Here is a 19314-nt window from a genome sequence, read left to right as displayed (position 1 = left end):
CAGTGGAGTCCCACAGGGCTCTGTACTTGGACCTATCCTGTTTCTGATATACGTAAATGATCTCCCAGAGGGTATAGACTCATTCCTCTCAATGTTTGCTGACGACGCCAAAATTATGAGAAGGATTAAGACAGAGGAGGACAGCTTGAGGCTTCAAGAAGACCTGGACAAGCTGCAGGAATGGTCGAACAAATGGTTGTTAGAGTTTAATCCAAGCAAATGTAATGTAATGAAGATAGGGGTAGGAAGCAGGAGACCAGATACAAGGTATCACTTGGGAGATGAAATACTTCAAGAGTCCGAGAGAGAGAAAGACCTGGGGGTTGATATCACGCCAGACCTGTCCCCTGATGCTCATATCAAGAGGATAACAGCAGCAGCATATGCCAGGTTGGCTAACATAAGAACGGCCTTTAGAAACTTGTGTAAGGAATCTTTCAGAACATTATATACCACATATGTCAGACCAATCCTGGAGTATGCGGCACCAGCATGGAGTCCATATCTAGTCAAGCATAAGACTAAAATGGAAAAGGTTCAAAGGTTTGCCACCAGACTAGTACCCGAGCTGAGAGGTATGAGCTACGAGGAGAGACTACGGGAATTAAAACTCACTTCGTTGGAAGACAGAAGAGTTAGGGGGGACATGATCACCACATTCAAGATCCTCAAGGGAATTGACAGGGTTGATAAAGACAGGCTGTTTAACACAAGGGGCACACGCACTAGGGGACACAGGTGGAAACTGAGTGCCCAAATGAGCCACAGAGATATTAGAAAGAACTTTTTTAGTGTCAGAGTGGTTGACAAATGGAATGCATTAGGAAGTGATGTGGTGGAGGCTGACTCCATACACAGTTTCAAGTGTAGATATGATAGAGCCCAATAGGCTCAGGAACCTGTACACCTGTTGATTGACAGTTGAGAGGCGGGACCAAAGAGCCAGAGCTCAACCCCCGCAAGCACAACTAGGTGAGTACACACACACGTCCCTATAATCCCCCACTGTGAAATTAAGCTCTCCAAATAGTATTATGCTCGAAGTAGTTTAGTCCTCATATGAACAAAATTTGTCGTCTGAGGCCAAAAATGAATGTTTGGCTACGAGGAGCCACGCTGGCGCCGGATACGACATCTCCTTCCTCTAGGTACGACATTCCGCGCCTTCCCTGCCTCCTAGTTCCTGAGATTGTCACTCATAATTTGTTTTTTTTTTCCTATTTCATAACTGGTAACATATCTCGCCCAGGTGGTCATCGGGTGACGTCCTCACGCTTGACTGGACGAGCGTCACAACAAGACGAGAAACTTATTTAAGCGGTACGACGACGTTGTCGGTCACACTCTTCCTCAGCCAATCAATACTCAGTGACGTCACCCGCCGCCAAAGCTGCCAACCGCAAGATAATCCCTAACCCCCGCCTCCCCCCACTTTTTTCCCCCCTTTTAAAGTGGAGGATAATATACAAAAAAAGCCGTACCGCCGCTGATGCCCTATCTGTATGCAACGCCATGAGAGAAAAACTAGAATATTTGTTATAAAGGCCTATATATAGCCGTTAAATCCTCTGCAGATTACTTTGGCTTCGGGGAATTGTGTGTATTCCCCTATTTGTATTCGCCTATTTGTACTCGCCTATTTGTACCCGCCTATTTTGTTCGGGTGGGTCTATAGCTCTTGTGATCCCGCTTCACCCCACCCGACGGTTGGCTAATACAACGGCTCCCGCCAAATTTTTTGAAATTAGTGATTTTTTTTGGAAATTTTGAATGGCATTGGTTTCTGCAGTTCATTCTATTTGGCCACAACTCTTCGGCGATGAAATATTTTCCCCTGCATATGTATGGCTCATCTGTTTCTCATTCATTCTCCTCTTTATTCCTTTTTGTATGATTGGTAATCCTTGCGCCAACCTGTTCTCGCACTTGCTTTTAGTCAATATTGGCTTATTTAATAAGTGCATATGTGACATACTAATTGATTGTGAATATTTTAGTTTACCTAGAAAAGCTTCATAGAAAACACCGACCTCACCTAACCTTCTTAGTATGTTAAGATAAGCATCTTATTGCTTCTTATTTACAATTATTACTTAACCTATCAACGGTATAGGTTAAGTAATAATTGTAATTAAGAAGCAATAAGATGCTTATCTTAACATACTAAGAAGGTTAGGTGAGGTCGGTGTTTTCTATGAAGCTTTTCAAGGTAAACTAAAATATTCACAATCAGTATGTCACATATGCACTTATTAAATATGCCAATATTGACAGTAAGCAAGTGCGAGAACGGGTTGCAACCTCTGCCTGCTGCTTCCGATACCGACACCGGGGCATGTGGGTTATACAACATGTATATAACTACCACATAACTATGTGGTCGTTGTATACTAACCAGAATACCATAGCACTCAACTGATATACAGCGAGAGGTGTATATTAGAAAGGGGGCCCTGACAGCTGAGTGGACAGCACTCAGAACTCGTAATCCTAGGGTCCGGGCACAATCCCCGGTGACGGCAGAAACAAAATGGGGTAGAGCTTCCTTCACCCTGATGTCCCCTGTTACCTAGCAGTAATTAGGTACCTGAGAGTTAGTCAGCTGTCACGGGCTGCTTCCTAGGGGAGGTGGTGGGAAAAAAATAGTAACAGTTGATTGATTGACAGTTGAGAGGCGGGCCGAAAGAGCAGAGCTCAATTCCCGCAAACACAACTAGGTGAACATACATCTTCTAGGTTTATATACATCATCTTCTCAATGTATATACATCGAGTGGTTGGTATGTAATTGGTGGTTGGTTAGTAAAGTCTGGTGGCGGCCGTAACAGCCCCAGCAGAGGTGGTTGGGCTCAGTACTCGACCAAAAGCTCCTCCACACTTTGCATGTTGAGAGCGCAGGAGGTCTCCTCGGCGCCTTGCAAGACCAGTCGTGTTGGTGGTCGATGTTGCAATCTTTTGTAACATTTATTTGAAACACTTAATTTCATCATTAATATTTCTTTCCCTGTACCAATGTAATACTATCAGGTTGTGCTTCAGCTCCTGGTTCGGCCATTCACTGACTCCCCCTTGGTATAATTTATTATGTTAGTCTTTAGCTCCTGTATAAGACTTGGTGTGACTTTAATATCTCTTGACACTTATTACCACACACTTATTCAGTCTTGGAATTCCTTGCACACCTGCAAGATTCGTGGTCACCCATCCACTTAACTCTCCCCTTAACCTCACCCTCCCACCATTATAACAACTTCTCCCACCATTACACTATAAAATGAAGCCAATAGATATCCAGATTATAGCTTGAGATTTTCAACAAGGGAGAACATAAAATATTGGAAGCAGTCATATCCAACCTCTCATTAGATAACAGGAAACCTAGACAGGAGTTTAAGGATCCAAGTAAAGCTCCATAGCATTCAAATAATCCTATGGAGCGAGGGGGGGAGGGGGGTAAGGGTAGCTAAAATGGCCCACTTTCCGAAGGCGAGACTGATAATCACTGGAGACGTCAACCACGAAGAAAAAGAATGGGACACAAGGAATACCCAAGAAAGGGATATGAGATTGACTGAGATAGTGATTGAGACACAACACCACCCACGTAACACCATCACCACCCACACAACACCATCACCACCCACGCAACACCACCACCACCCACACAACACCACCACCACCACCCACACAACACCATCACCACCCACACAACACCACCACCACCCACACAACACCACCACCACCCACACAACACCACCACCACCCACGTAACACCACCACCACCCACACAACACCACCACCACCCACACAACACCATCACCACCCACACAACACCACCACCACCCACGCAACACCACCACCACCCACGTAACACCATCACCACCCACACAACACCACCACCACCCACGTAACACCACCACCACCCACACAACACCACCACCACCCACACAACACCACCACCACCCACACAACACCATCACCACCCACACAACACCACCACCACCCACACAACACCACCACCACCCACACAACACCACCACCACCCACGTAACACCACCACCACCCACACAACACCACCACCACCCACACAACACCATCACCACCCACACAACACCATCACCACCCACAAAACACCACCACCACCCACACAACACCATCACCACCCACACAACACCATCACCACCCACACAACACCATCACCACCCACACAACACCATCACCACCCACACAACACCACCACCACCCACACAACACCACCACCACCCACGTAACACCACCACCACCCACACAACACCACCACCACCCACGTAACACCATCACCACCCACACAACACCACCACCACCCACACAACACCATCACCACCCACACAACACCACCACCACCCACACAACACCACCACCACCCACACAACACCACCACCACCCACGTAACACCACCACCACCCACACAACACCATCACCACCCACGTAACACCATCACCACCCACACAACACCACCACCACCCACGTATCACCATCACCACCCACACAACACCATCACCACCCACACAACACCACCACCACCCACGTAACACCACCACCACCCACGTAACACCACCACCACTCACACAACACCATCACCACTCACGCAACACCACCACCACCCACGTAACACCACCACCACCCACGTAACACCATCACCACCCACACAACACCACCACCACCCACGTAACACCACCACCACCCACGTAACACCACCACCACTCACACAACACCATCACCACTCACGCAACACCACCACCACCCACGTAACACCATCACCACCCACGTATCACCATCACCACCCACACAACACCATCACCACTCACGCAACACCACCACCACCCACGTAACACCACCACCACCCACACAACACCACCACCACCCACACAACACCACCACCACCCACACAACACCACCACCACCCACACAACACCACCACCACCCACACAACACCACCACCACCCACACAACACCACCACCACCCACACAACACCACCACCACCCACACAACACCACCACCACCCACACAACACCACCACCACCCACACAACACCACCACCACCCACACAACACCACCACCACCCACACAACACCACCACCACCCACGTAACACCACCACCACCCACGTAACACCACCACCACCCACACAACACCATCACCACCCACACAACACCACCACCCACGCAACACCACCACCACCCACGTAACACCACCACCACCCACACAACACCACCACCACCCACACAACACCACCACCACCCACACAACACCACCACCACCCACACAACACCACCACCACCCACGTAACACCACCACCACCCACACAACACCATCACCACCCACACAACACCACCACCACCCACGTAACACCACCACCTCCCACACAACACCACCACCACCCACACAACACCACCACCACCCACACAACACCACCACCACCCACACAACACCACCACCACCCACACAACACCACCACCACCCACACAACACCACCACCACCCACACAACACCACCACCACCCACACAACACCACCACCACCCACACAACACCACCACCACCCACACAACACCACCACCACCCACACAACACCACCACCACCCACACAACACCACCACCACCCACACAACACCACCACCACCCACGTAACACCACCACCACCCACACAACACCATCACCACCCACACAACACCACCACCACCCACACAACACCACCACCACCCACGTAACACCACCACCACCCACACAACACCACCACCACCCACGTAACACCACCACCTCCCACACAACACCACCACCACCCACACAACACCATCACCACCCACACAACACCATCACCACCCACACAACACCACCACCACCCACGTAACACCACCACCTCCCACACAACACCACCACCACCCACACAACACCATCACCACCCACACAACACCACCACCACCCACACAACACCACCACCACCCACACAACACCACCACCACCCACACAACACCACCACCCACACAACACCACCACCACCCACACAACACCACCACCACCCACATAACATTACTGTCACAGGAATATTCTGGTAACAGACACGTATTGTCACATCTGACGTCATCACAGGAGGCGGGACTTGTCCACGGAGAAGAGAAGATTGAGGAGGATGGAGAGAAGAGGGAGGAGGATGGAGGGACGAGAGAAGGAACATGGAGAAAAGAAGGATGGAGGAAAAGGTTGTGCACTCTTCCACAGGTTGTGGAGTGGGAGGGCAGGAGGCCTGGTCGACGACCGGGCCGCGGGGACGCTAAGCCCCGGAAGCACCTCAAGGTGGGTACTCTACATGGTCGTCAGCTCCTGGTGCTCTGCTCAAACCTTCATCTACCCATCTGCTCATCATGTAAATCAACATGTAAATGCTCATCATGTAAATATCATGGGTAATTTACATAAAAATTCTTCTCTTGTCCATGTTGCCAAAGTCCCTTTTTTTTACGGGATGAAATAAAAATAATTTACTTTCCATTATGGTTTTAAATCCTATAATTTCCACGTCGTTGGGAATTTGATAGACAACTTGAATGATTCGTCAGCTTATTCTCTATGTTTATCTCTCTTTCTCAACTTTGTCATTGTTGCCCTGTAGCGCAGTGGTCTGCGTCCTTGGCACGCACTCGAGGGACTTAGGATGAATCTCCCGAGGGCAGAAACGGTTGAGCACGGGTTTTTTTCACCTAATTCCACTGTTCAACTAGGTGAAAAATAGGTGCGCGAATAGGCAAATGTTGAGGGGGAAGGTTTTTGGTCTGTGCAGGCCTACGCCTGGCTAAGCAGGCCTACGCCTGGCTAAGCAGGCCTAAGCCTGGCTTCCTTCCTTCCTTCAGCTGGCTGAAGGAAGGCTTCCTGTCCCCGTCAAAAGGAATGAATTACATCTTTAAATATACACTGTGTTAGTGTGTACAACACTTTAATCAAAATAATTATCTAATAAAAGTTGTCTTTGGATGTTAAGATCACCATATCCAGTTCCATGTATACTAAGTGTGAACCGCCAGACCACTTTATTCCCTTCTACCACCCTATAGGAAAAGAAAAAAAACAAATATGTCGCTTCTCCAATCACTTGGGGTGGACGGTAGAGCGACGGTCTCGCTTCGTGCAGGTCGGGTGTTCAATCCCCGACCGTCCAAGTGGTTGGGCACCATTCATTCTTCCCTCCGATCTCAAATCCTTATCCTGGCCCCCTTCCCAGTGCTATATAGTCGTAATGGCTTGGTGCTTTCCCCCCCTCAGTTCTATTTCCGTGTTGTTCTGATATTTGCCCATTGTTCTATAATTAGTTATGCTGTTCCTTATTCTCTGTTAATATGTATTCACCTAGTTGTGCTTGCGGGGGTTGAGCTTCGGCTCCCTGGCCCCGTCACAGTGTGTTTGTGTGTATCTTCTTGAGGTTATCTTGAGATGATAACGAGGCTTGGCCTATTATTGTCAGTTTGGTTAGGTGCTTTTTGGGCTATTTTCCAAATAATTGCATTTCAGCGTAACTCAATAACGAAATACAAGTGTGAAAGAGACAAAAGAAATAAACTATCCTTTTGAAAAGCCTAATAAAAATGAATATATATTTTTGTCATATATAAAAATGCAAATTAATGTTATCATATGTATTAAAATATTGCCAACAGTTAGACCTAGAGTAGGTGAGAGAGAGAGAGAAAGTGGGGGGGGGTGAGAGAGGGAAGGATAAAGATGGTGAGAGATAATGGAAGGAGGGGGATTGTGTGTGGGATAGAGGGGAGGGGGAGGAGAGGGAAGGGGGGGTGGGAGAGAAGGGTTGCAAGAGAGGAAATAGAAAGTGTCTTGATCAGAGGGAATCCCGACACACGTGTCCTGTGTGACAATGATGTGTCCTCTTCCTTCTCCTCTTCCACCTCCTCTTCCACCTCCTATATTTACTCCATCAAATTACTCCTATTAATACTTTATTCTATCCCCTACCTCCTATTAATCCAACTCTTCTTATTAATCCTACTCTTCAAATTCTCCTATTATGTGTTCTCTTCGTATCCGCATGTTACTCCTATTCCTCCTATTACGTATCCCGCTCCTATTAATCCGTCTCCAGTTACTCCTATTTTGTCTATAACAACTTAGTTCTTAGCCCCCCTGCTGTTTGTGTGGGATAGTTACTAGCCCCTGGTGTTTGGGTGGGATAGTCGTTAGCCCCTGGTGTTTGGGTGGGGATAGTTCCTATCCCCTGGCGACAGAATAACTTAACCTCCGTCACCCTACTGCCCTCTAGGATGCATGCTCCCATGGCGTGCTGAACCCGGAGTCGCACGGCATGACCTCTAAGGCAGAATCGAGCTTGGTTTATGTAAGATGGAGTCCCGTTCAGTAGCTCTGAATGCTGTCGCTATCACCCCCTTGCTTTTCTCGTTTTCTTTCCCCCCCCCCCCCCTTTGAGTTACAGTCAACCTCTGGCAGGCGCTCTTGTATCACTTACACACTAACAACACTGGACTCACCTTGTTCGACCTGAGCGAGACTTTGCCACCACACCTGGCACAACAGCGGACGTTGCAATAGTTGCACATATGCCCCACACCGTCGGCAAACTTGGTCTTTAGGCAGATTTGGCAGGTAGCCTCCAGTTCCAAGCCCTTTTTTCTTTGGACTTCGGAGCGCAGGCGTATGGTGTCCTCGAGCACCCGAACCTCGTCTTGTTTCCTCCTGAGGGCGAGAACAGGTGGTTGAGTGGCGGGGTAGACCCATGGTACACGCACAGGCGTTTCGGGGGTTCGACAAGAATGTGTTATATGTCTTATATTGAGTATAGTGCCCCTGATGGCATTATATGTATACATAACACCTGGAGGCTCTGTCTCTCTCTATTATATATATATATATATATATATATATATATATATATATATATATATATATATATATATATATATATATAGGGGGGTACCACCACTGGTGCAATTATAGGGACCCACAGCCTCAGAGAAGGGAACACAGAGCACTCAGGGAAAAACTTGACATTTAACTCTGAATACGAAAGAGTGTTCACTTCTCCTACCACCCCCTTTTTTTTATTATTATTATATATATATATATATATATATATATATATATATATATATATATATATATATATATATATAAACTCTCTTGAACATCTATTCAAGATAGATGTTCCCTTCGAGAACCTTAATTTCATATTAAATAGACAAATAGAAATGGCTAACATTTAGAATAAAAGAAAATGGCATTTTATTAAAATTCTTCTTTACCTTTAAATAAAAAAAATTCATAAATTTTAGAACAATTCTCGTATTCATCATCACATCTATATAACAAAAGTCAAATTAAAATTAGCCAGCAAAGAACTCTATGCTAGATAAGATTACGTACAAAAATGAATATTTAAGTAATACCAGTTATAAACATAACAAAACACAGTTTAACTTACGTAAAGTAACTGAAGCTAAATTTGATAATAGTTAACATTGCTACCCAAGACTAACTCGAAATTACAACAATAACTACAAACTTTCAGAAAATTTATACAAAAACAAACAATTAAAATCAACTTGTAGATTACGACTTAAATATTTTATAAGAAACATTAATATTACACAAAACTGATAACAAAATTTGATATCAAATGTCCTAATTAAACAAATATAACAAAGAAGAAACATCAACACTCAAAATGAATTGTCAGCAACACAAATCAGGGGAAACTAAAACATATAATAATGAGATTCTCCGTAAACTGTAAATGAAAACAAAAGGTTTACTAAAAACAAAAGGTTTAAAATACAGCATTCAACTGAGCATCTGAACCAATATTATTATTTAGCAGAGGCCGCAGCTGTGTGATACACAAAGATTCCAGTAGTCATATGCAGGCGAGGAGTCACAATAACGTGGCTAAAGTATGTTGACCAGACCACACATTAGAAGGTAAAGGGACGACGACGTTTCGGTCCGTCCTGGACCATTCTCAAGTCGAACTTGAGAATGGTCCAGGACGGACCGAAACGTCGTCGTCCCTGCATCTTCCAGTAGTCATAAATGCGACTGAACATTCGTCCATGTGTCTAGGATTCTACAATTGGATTCCAACAGAGAATGTTTCCTCTCGTTATAATACTTTCTAATCTCTGAGAATTTTAGCTTGGATAGTGGTAAGCCAGTCTTAAACGATATCAGTATCCAAGCCAAGATATCACTATCCGATATCACTATTTTCTTATGTTTGTAACTAGTCTCACTTTATATATATTGTAGTGTTTAATCCTCTCCAGTATAGAGTTCTTGGTTTTGCTGGCTAATTTTAATTTAACTTTTGTGTTTTAGATCTTATGATGAACACCAGTTATTGTCAGCTGGTGTACAGGTTCCTGAGCCTATTGGGCTCTATCATATCTACATCTGTGTATGGAGTCAGCCTCCACCACATCACTGCCTAATGCATTCCATCTATTAACTACTCCGACACTGAAAAAGGTCTTTCTAACGTCCCTGTAGCTCATTTGGGTACTAAGTTTCCACCTGTGTCCCCTTGTTCGCGTACCACCCGTGTTAAACTGTTGATCTACCTTTCTGTATATGTATCTGTCTGTCTTCTTGTCTCAGATGGTTCAATGGGTTGATGATACTGTGTCAACGCCATTGACTCATCTACTGGGTCAACGCCACTGATTCATCTACTGGGTCAACGCCACTGATTCATCTACTGATTCATCTACTGAGTCAACGCCACTGTATTGACTCTACTAGGTCAACGCAAGCAGCCAACACTATTGATCGACTCTATTCCATCCCAAAACATTTTTTTTTTCTCTCTCTCTCTCTCTCTCTCTCTCTCTCTCTCTCTCTCTCTCTCTCTCTCTCTCTCTCTCTCTCTCTCTCTCTCTCAATATATACTTAGCCCACACGAACGGCTGAAACGACAACCACTCAATCAACTGGACTCGATCCTTGGTCATTAGAGGTCACAAGAGGTCACAAGAGGTCAGTAGTGTTGATGGCTACAAACAACTCTCCTGCAATACCTAACTCTTCACGATGCTAATGTTGATGTACAAGCTGACTATAACGTACTGCTCTTGTGCATATGATGACTATAATGATTTCTTGTTATGATGTTTTTTTCCTCTTGATCATGATTTCAAATAAATGATGATGATGTCAAGATGAATATGATGTTCTCATGATGATTTTGATGATTTCAAGTTGATTTTGATGTTTTTCTCGTGTTGATAATAAGTATTTTTGGTTGGTTATGGGCATAAATTAAATATAATGATTTCAAGCTGAAAGTCTTCATATTAAATTGATAATGCATAAACGTTTTGGTCGAAAATAAACGAGATAGAACGATTTAGGGAGAAGTATGACAAATAGGAGTAAAGAGAGTGTGAGAAATAAAGAACATATATATATAAAAAAAATTCACAAAACCGAAGGCACATTTTAGGACAAAGGTTTAGCACAGTGGAAAACGGCCCAAAACCACAAAATTTAAAAACAACATTCCTGGTAACTCATGCCCCTCAGATCTTGGACTAGTCTGGCGGCCTTCCTGGTAACTCATGCCCCTCAGATCTTGGACTAGTCTGGCGGCCTTCCTGGTAACTCATGCCCCTCAGATCTTGGACTAGTCTGGCGGCCTTCCTGGTAACTCATGCCCCTCAGATCTTGGACTAGTCTGGCGGCCTTCCTGGTAACTCATGCCCCTCAGATCTTGGACTAGTCTGGCGGCCTTCCTGGTAACTCATGCCCCTCAGATCTTGGACTAGTCTGGCGGCCTTCCTGGTAACTCATGCCCCTCAGATCTTGGACTAGTCTGGCGGCCTACCTCTAAATCTTGTCTAACTTTGTCTTGAGATTTAAGTAGGTATGGACTCCAGGCTGGAGCTGCATACTCCAGGATTGGTCTGACATATGTGGTATACAAGGTTCTGAATGATTCTTTGCACAAGTTTCTAAAGAATTGATTGTTGTATAAGGGATAGGATATATGATGTGGACTGGGAGCGTGGACGAGAGAATAGTGAGTGTGTGTGTGTGTGTGTGTGTGTGTGTGTGTGTGTGTGTGTGTGTGTGTGTGTGTGTGTGTGTGTGTGCTCACCTATTTGTGCTTGCGGGGGTTGAGTTTTGGCTCTTTGGTCCCGCCTCTCAACTGTCAATCAACTGGCGTGTGGGTGTGTGTGTTTGCCTGGATGTGGGGGTCAAGATATGGAGCTAGGAAAAGGGATATATATATATATATATATATATATATTATATATATATATATATATTGGAAAGCAGTATATTGGTTCCAGGCAGGTCAGCTCAGGTCGGCCTCTCTCAGGTAAGGGTCAAGCTTCAGGTAGGAGCTGGGAGGGAGGGAGGGGGGGGGTGTGGGGGACAGAGAGACGCATGTGAGGGGGGAAATAAACTAATTAAGCGAGGTAGTGGCTCCCACCTCCCAACAAATCCCTCAGAATCTACCATCACTCATACGGCGCCTGGAATTAAGGTACTTGAAGGGAGGATCTCAAGCATTATGCTGAAAACAGGTGAACTTTAAATACGTAAAAATCTGGTGAAAATTCTGATTAATCTGATTGAGAGACGAGGTTCGAATCCTCGTCACTGCCCTTGTGGATTTGTTCATTTGATGCATCACGTTAGTGTGATCTCTGTGTGTTCTGATATATCTCTCAGTGAAACAGCATACTTGGGTATAATATAATCTGCAGATACTATTCGCAAAGAAATACAATGTCTGTAGTATATATGGGAGAATGTCTGTCTGTCTGTTGAAAATTGAAGGTCAGACACTTGGGGTTACCCTAACCAAACTTTACACGGGAAATGGTCTGCGGTATGGGACTGACATAGGCTGGTCGATGTAGGGCTTAAATGATTTAAGAAATATTACACAATGAAAGCACATTTACGTGAAGTATCGATGAGAAAATCACTAAGAGTCATGTAGAAGGATTCGAACTTGTGCTTGGGAGTACCAAGTGTGTGGGTTCGAATTCTCCTTCGAATCCTCCTCATGGTTTCTACTGATTTTCTTAAGAAATATTATTAATTATTCACCCCTCCCCCTTCTCACCCCCCCCCCCCCCAACCCAATTCTTGCTGATTAAATTCTGGTCAAGTGTGAAATATTCGTTCAGATATCCGAAGATTTTTTCACTATCAGAAAAAAATATTTCTATATAAAATATTTCTAAAAAAATATTAAAAAAATATTTAACACATAAATAAATTTCGGGACTCCGTCATATTGTATATTATGAATGGGAAGAGATGATGATCAGAGGGGAGAGAGCGAGAGAAAGGGGAAGAATGGAACAGATAAAGAAGGGAAGGGAGAGGACGAAGGAATAGGAGATATCACTGAATCTGGAAAACCAGAAACTTTTCTTTAACAGCGACATAAATATAAGACCTAATCTAACCTCTCCTAGTAATCCCAGGCCTAAGTCACGCTATCTTGGGCCTAATATAGTACATACATGTACTATACTAGGCCTAGGAATATTTAAGTTTGGTTTTTCAGCTTTATTTTTTCGGGACTATTTAAGTGTTAATAGTACAAAAAGTGGTTTACTGGTAGTCCACCACTATATGTTGGTACTTTCTCCCAAAGGCTTAATATAAAAACTATAATTTCAGGAGCATATATATATATATATATATATATATATATATATATATATATATATATATATATATATATATATATATATATATATATATATATACACTGTGACTTTACTTCAATCCTGTACTATATTTTTCATTTTTCATCACAACAATCCCCACCATACAGTCACAATCCCCCAACAAACAATTACATCCATAATTCACAACAATACAATAGCACACTCTCCCCCCCCCCCATTCCCTCTCCCCTACAAAGCCATGCATAGCCATAATCTCCCTCATTATACAGTTATACACCCCCTCACACTTCTCCCACTATACGAACACACACACACTACACTTACATCCTCCTCCCAGAACACACACATACACACTACACGCAGGAGTCCCAGTACACAGTGTTGCCTCACACTGGGAAGATCTTCAGCAGCTGTAATATTCTCTACTCTGGCTGGGCGACTTAATTCCGTGTTGTCTGGTGGATTTACAGCCCTATTTCCCGTTTCACAAATATTTTACGAGCCTGCTTGCGTGCTGTCAACTGGGGGATAGGGAGGAGGGGGGGGGGTGGGGTTGACAATGGTAGAGGAATGGTAGAGTAGTTAAGGGGGGAGGGAGGAACGTTACTACTATGGTAGAGAACAGTCATTCCATGGTAAGGGGAGTGTTTCATCTATGTATGTTACAGTTGAAGAGTATTACTTATCTCCGGGTCATGTTTATGTCTGAGAGATACAACTGTGGTCGGGCCATGTGTGTTTGTGAAGGGTAAATCGAGAGGAAAATATTTAGTGATGGGTATGGGGACCACCACTACCTCCACCACCACAACCTCCATCTCCACTACCACCACTTCTCCCAGCATCACCAGCCTCACAAGGAAAGGCTGGATGGTGGTGGTGGTGGTGGTAGTGGTTGTGGTGGTAGTGTGGACACTGTTTCATGCTTAAGAAACCTCACCTGCCTGTTCCCCCTCCCCCAGTAATTACCTTAGGCCCATCCCCCCTTCCCCCCCCCCCGTGTAATTACCCCAGGCCCCCCCTTCCCCCCCCCTCAACACACCCCCTGCTCCTCCCCCATGTAGCAATCATCTTAATGACTCCATCACTGTAATTCGGATTTAATCTAAATTGCCAAATTAGTGAGTACGCAATGGCGTTAGTGGTGGTGGTGATAGTGGTGGTGGTGATGCTGTTGCTACAGGAGATGGTGGTGATGTTGGGAAGGATGATGATGGAAGTGATGATGCTGGAGGTACTTTCCTAGATTTACCTGTCTATGGGAAATCGAGGTCCAACTCTTGATGCTCCGCCTACTAGCCTTGTACTTGCTGTGTTACAACAGAACTATTCTGACGGTATAACTCTTCTAAGACATAGTCCAGGACTAGAGAAACTCTCAATGTTTCTCAGAAACTCAAACTCACTGAAGGAACTATCTGGTGAAAGCGCCAGGGCATTACGACTATAAAGCACTTGGAAGGGGGTCAGGATAAGGATTTGGGATGAGACCGGGCGAAAGGAATGGTGCCCAACCACTTGGACGGTCGGGGATTGAACGCCGACCCGCATCAAGCGATTTATATCCTTATAAACTCCTTTAAAAAGAGTCAAATATAATGCACACAAGAGACATCATCACCACCAAGCTCAACACGCCACAGTTTAGGACAGAGGGCGGAGGAGAAGCATCTTCGCCAGTAAGGTTATAAGCCAAATAGAACCGCCTACCCGCCGAAGCCGTAAATGCCTTCAGTTCAAAATCCAGTTAGAGAAAATCCTTAGGAACGATGGCGGGACCTTTTGACACGCCGCTGGTGGCCTGTCCCCCACCGAGTCCACCAGACAGATGGTGGACTTAGGGTGAAATTAAGCCAGGAATCAGCTGGCCAATAAGTGCAACAGATGCTGTTATATCCGGATTAATTATCCCATTGCATTAATATAACAATTTTCATGTTTGCATCGTCGTGTACGACACGCACATCGTCGTGTACGACACAAACATCGTCGTGTACGACACAAACATCGTCGTGTACGACACAAACATCGTCGTGTACGACACAAACATCGTCGTGTACGACACAAACATCGTCGTGTACGACACAAACATCGTCGTGCACGACATAAACATCGTCGTGTACGACACAAACATCGTCGTGTACGACACGAACATCGTCGTGTACGACACAAACATCGTCGTGTACGACACAAACATCGTCGTGTACGACACAAACATCGTCGTGTACGACACAAACATCGTCGTGTACGACACAAACATCGTCGTGTACGACACAAACATCGTCGTGCACGACATAAACATCGTCGTGTACGACACAAACATCGTCGTGTACGACACAAACATCGTCGTGTACGACACAAACATCGTCGTGTACGACACAAACATCGTCGTGTACGACACGAACATCGTCGTGTACGACACAAACATCGTCGTGTACGACACGAACATCGTCGTGTACGACACCAGCATGTAACAACTAAATTGTAGAGGTGGTGGACCTTAAGTGTGAGCTGGTCCATCTTGAAGCTTCAGAGTCACACTGCTCTTACTGGTTGTCGTCTGGTCGTTATTGGTTGATGAACCAACCTTGACAGGGCCAGTCTAGCCAAATTCATCCAGCAGCTCTCTCTCTCTCTCTCTCTCTCTCTCTCTCTCTCTCTCTATGATGCAACAAACTCTTCCAGCGAATGAAGAAGTTTCACTCCTGCATTTTCATCTAATGCTAAACTTTACAAACTCGTGCTTGTTCGGTGGGAAAGGTTTTTAGTAGCGATGACCAGACTGAATACGTCTCAAAATTTTCAGAATGTCCAGAAAGAGCTTCACGGTGTTGCATCAGCCTCATCAACAGCACCAGGTGCAACAGCAACTTTCTCCCAACACAAGTGACTCTCAGACTCTTGACTCAAAGCATCAACAACACAGGCCCATGCAGACCACCAATCAATGTCGACAGACACATACATTTGAATAATTGTTATAACTTACAGGGGGTGGATTATAGGTCATGAAATCGACGAAGGCAATTTTTCAGTTGGGTCGCCCTATATGTTCCAGGTACATATAGAGATTGTCTCCACTATGTACCCCATACACATAGTGGAGACAGTCCGTGTGTACCACATACGGAGACCATGTGCTGGACCAAAGAGCCGAAGCTCAACACCCCAACAAGCACAACTAGGTGAATGCATACACATAGGAACTGTCTCCACTACGTATAACATACAACATAGAGACACATACTATTTTTCAGTTTAGAAATTGCTTAAAAATTTTCACTAAATAATTTCAAAGGTCCCTCCCAAAATTCCCCCCTATGACCTAAGATGGCGTATGTTAGGTCTAGATTTTATTTAGGCTTAGGACAGGTTAGATTAGACTTAACAATTACTGTTTAAATACAAAACGTAACTTTGAAAGGGTTTAAAACAGTTCAATTTTATACATTCTTCCAATAGTTAGCATAAATATTATCATTTATTGGTGATAGGTTGAGTGAGATATATATAATGGCAACAACAAATTAAAAACAATTAAACAATGGTAATTTGCATAGACTATGAGTTAGTAGGAATATGTAAAATAATAACATAGCAAATATACCAGATATGAATGTGAAAATATGCTAGATGTCGGTAAATTCTGGGACCAGGCTTGAGGCCTCACTTTGAGCACAGTTCATGATGAAAGGTAGATTAGAGTAGTTGTAGCAAAGTAACAGGACTACTGCTAATGGTAGAAGCAGTAGATGTAATTGTAGTGGTGGTGGTCCTACTTTGTGATGGTGATATTGGGTAGTTGTTAGTGGTAGTGTTTGTACTAAGCGGTGGTGGTGGTGGTGGTGGTGGTGGTGGTGGTGATGATAGTTGGTTGTATTGTTTAGTGGTGATGTTGGGAATTGAAGGTGATGGTGGTGGTTGATGGTGGTGATGGTTGGTGGAAGTGATGGTGATGATGATGTAAGTGATAGTGGGGAGTTTATGGAGGTGATGACTGTAGCTGGTGGAGGTGATGTTGGTGGTTAGTGATGATGTTGATGGAGGTGATGTTGATGGTTGGTAGAGGTGATGGTGGTGATGATGATGATGATTGGTGGTGATGATACTAGTGATAATGGTACTGGTTGGTAGAGGTGATGGTAGTTGTGATGGTGATAGGTGGAAATGATTGTAGTATCAGAGACAAAACTATCAGTTGGAGTATTGCCAGTCACAGTACATGTGGTAGTATTTAGTGTCTTTCTCACTTTCTTCAACATTCTCCAACCTTCTCCCCACTCTCCTTTCTATACCCTCTCTTCACACTTTTCCCAATCATTTCCCCTCTCATACCTTCTCAAACTTTCTTCCTCCTTCTCCTTTATCTATCTCTCTCTCTCTCTCTCCAAAATTTAAAATTACGAACTGCTGAAAATTTTAAAAATCTGTGGAACACAAAATTTGCAATTTCAGATTTCGTGAAACTTGCTGGGGGGAGGGGGGGGGCTATAGATGCCCATATTTTTTTAAAGGGTCGCACTGGGGCCGACCTCCGAAGGCCTATGACATCCCATACCACCTAATTGTCATCTTGCAAAGTTGGATGAGGCTACCTCCAAGCATCTGCCTTCCTACCTTGGACAGATGTGCAAACAGACGATTTCGTTTATAGATACAAGCAACTAATCTGTACGTAAATATCATACCTAACAAGCAGTAAACTGGCTGTTTTCAGTGCTAGTTCACCGAAGTAGAGAATCAACTATTCGAATCCCTTCGCAACTAACAACATTGCAAGCTGAACACACATAATAACAGGTGCCAATCTCCGTTACCTCAGCAGTTACGGGAACGTTAATACCCCCTCCCCCCTCTCGTTATTCCACCTAACCATTCTACTTTGCTATACTACTTTACCACACCATCTAACCTCACTTTACCATACATCCCTGCCATACCACTTTACCACACCATCTAACCTCACTTTACCATACATCCCTGCCATACCACTTTACCACACCATCTAACCTCACTTTACCATACATCCCTGCCATACCACTTTACCACACCATCTAACCTCACTTTACCATACATCCCTGCCATACCACTTTACCATACCATCTTGCTATGCTCCCGCTTATCACACCAGCTTACCATACATCCAGAAAAGGACCCTTGGTTTAAGTTACAGAAGGCTACCCCTGACAATGGTCAGTTCAACCGCATGTTAATGATACTGTTCTGCTTATATGAGCACATAACGTTATGGTAGACTTACCTGCTCCTAGCTCCTTCTTCGTGTCTGAAGTAAGAATCTGTCTCCATGCCCTATCATTCTATTTTGCTAAACAGGTCTTCTCCAGTCTCTTCTTAAACTCATAATAACTATGCCTCTTAGTTATATAAGATGCATAGTTATGAGTTTAAGGGTAGAATTGTATAAGCAATCCTTCCTGTCACTTCTCGAGAGTTAGGAAGCCTATTGCAGGGTTATCACAGTCTGTTCAGAGTACTCTTATTAGTGTTGCATCATCTTCAAACATTCATATCTGCTGTTCTTTTAATTTATGTTAACTTATTCCTCGTCCAAGTGTTTCCTTCAGTTCCTTTACGCTATTTATTTTA

At 44.5% G+C, this 19314-nt stretch overlaps 2 protein-coding genes across 3 annotated transcripts in view; one reads left to right on the top strand and one right to left on the bottom strand.

The window, feature by feature from the left end:
- LOC138353132 (centrosomal protein of 19 kDa-like) overlaps window positions 1–19314 on the top strand; it is a 136899-nt gene that overhangs the window by 67435 nt on the left and 50150 nt on the right. The gene's annotated exons all lie outside the window — the stretch shown is intronic.
- Window positions 1–19314, bottom strand: part of LOC138353130 (regulating synaptic membrane exocytosis protein 2-like) — a 67689-nt gene that overhangs the window by 45319 nt on the left and 3056 nt on the right. For both annotated transcript variants that reach the window (XM_069305962.1, XM_069305961.1), the window contains exon 2: window positions 8530–8734. In XM_069305962.1, the coding sequence (XP_069162063.1) occupies window positions 8530–8734 (205 nt within the window). The remainder of the gene's footprint in view (window positions 1–8529; window positions 8735–19314) is intronic.

Source organism: Procambarus clarkii, chromosome 56 (genome assembly GCF_040958095.1).
Source record: "Procambarus clarkii isolate CNS0578487 chromosome 56, FALCON_Pclarkii_2.0, whole genome shotgun sequence".
In the NCBI taxonomy this organism is placed as follows: Eukaryota; Metazoa; Arthropoda; class Malacostraca; order Decapoda; family Cambaridae; genus Procambarus; species Procambarus clarkii.
This window is presented reverse-complemented; position numbering and strand designations above follow the sequence as displayed.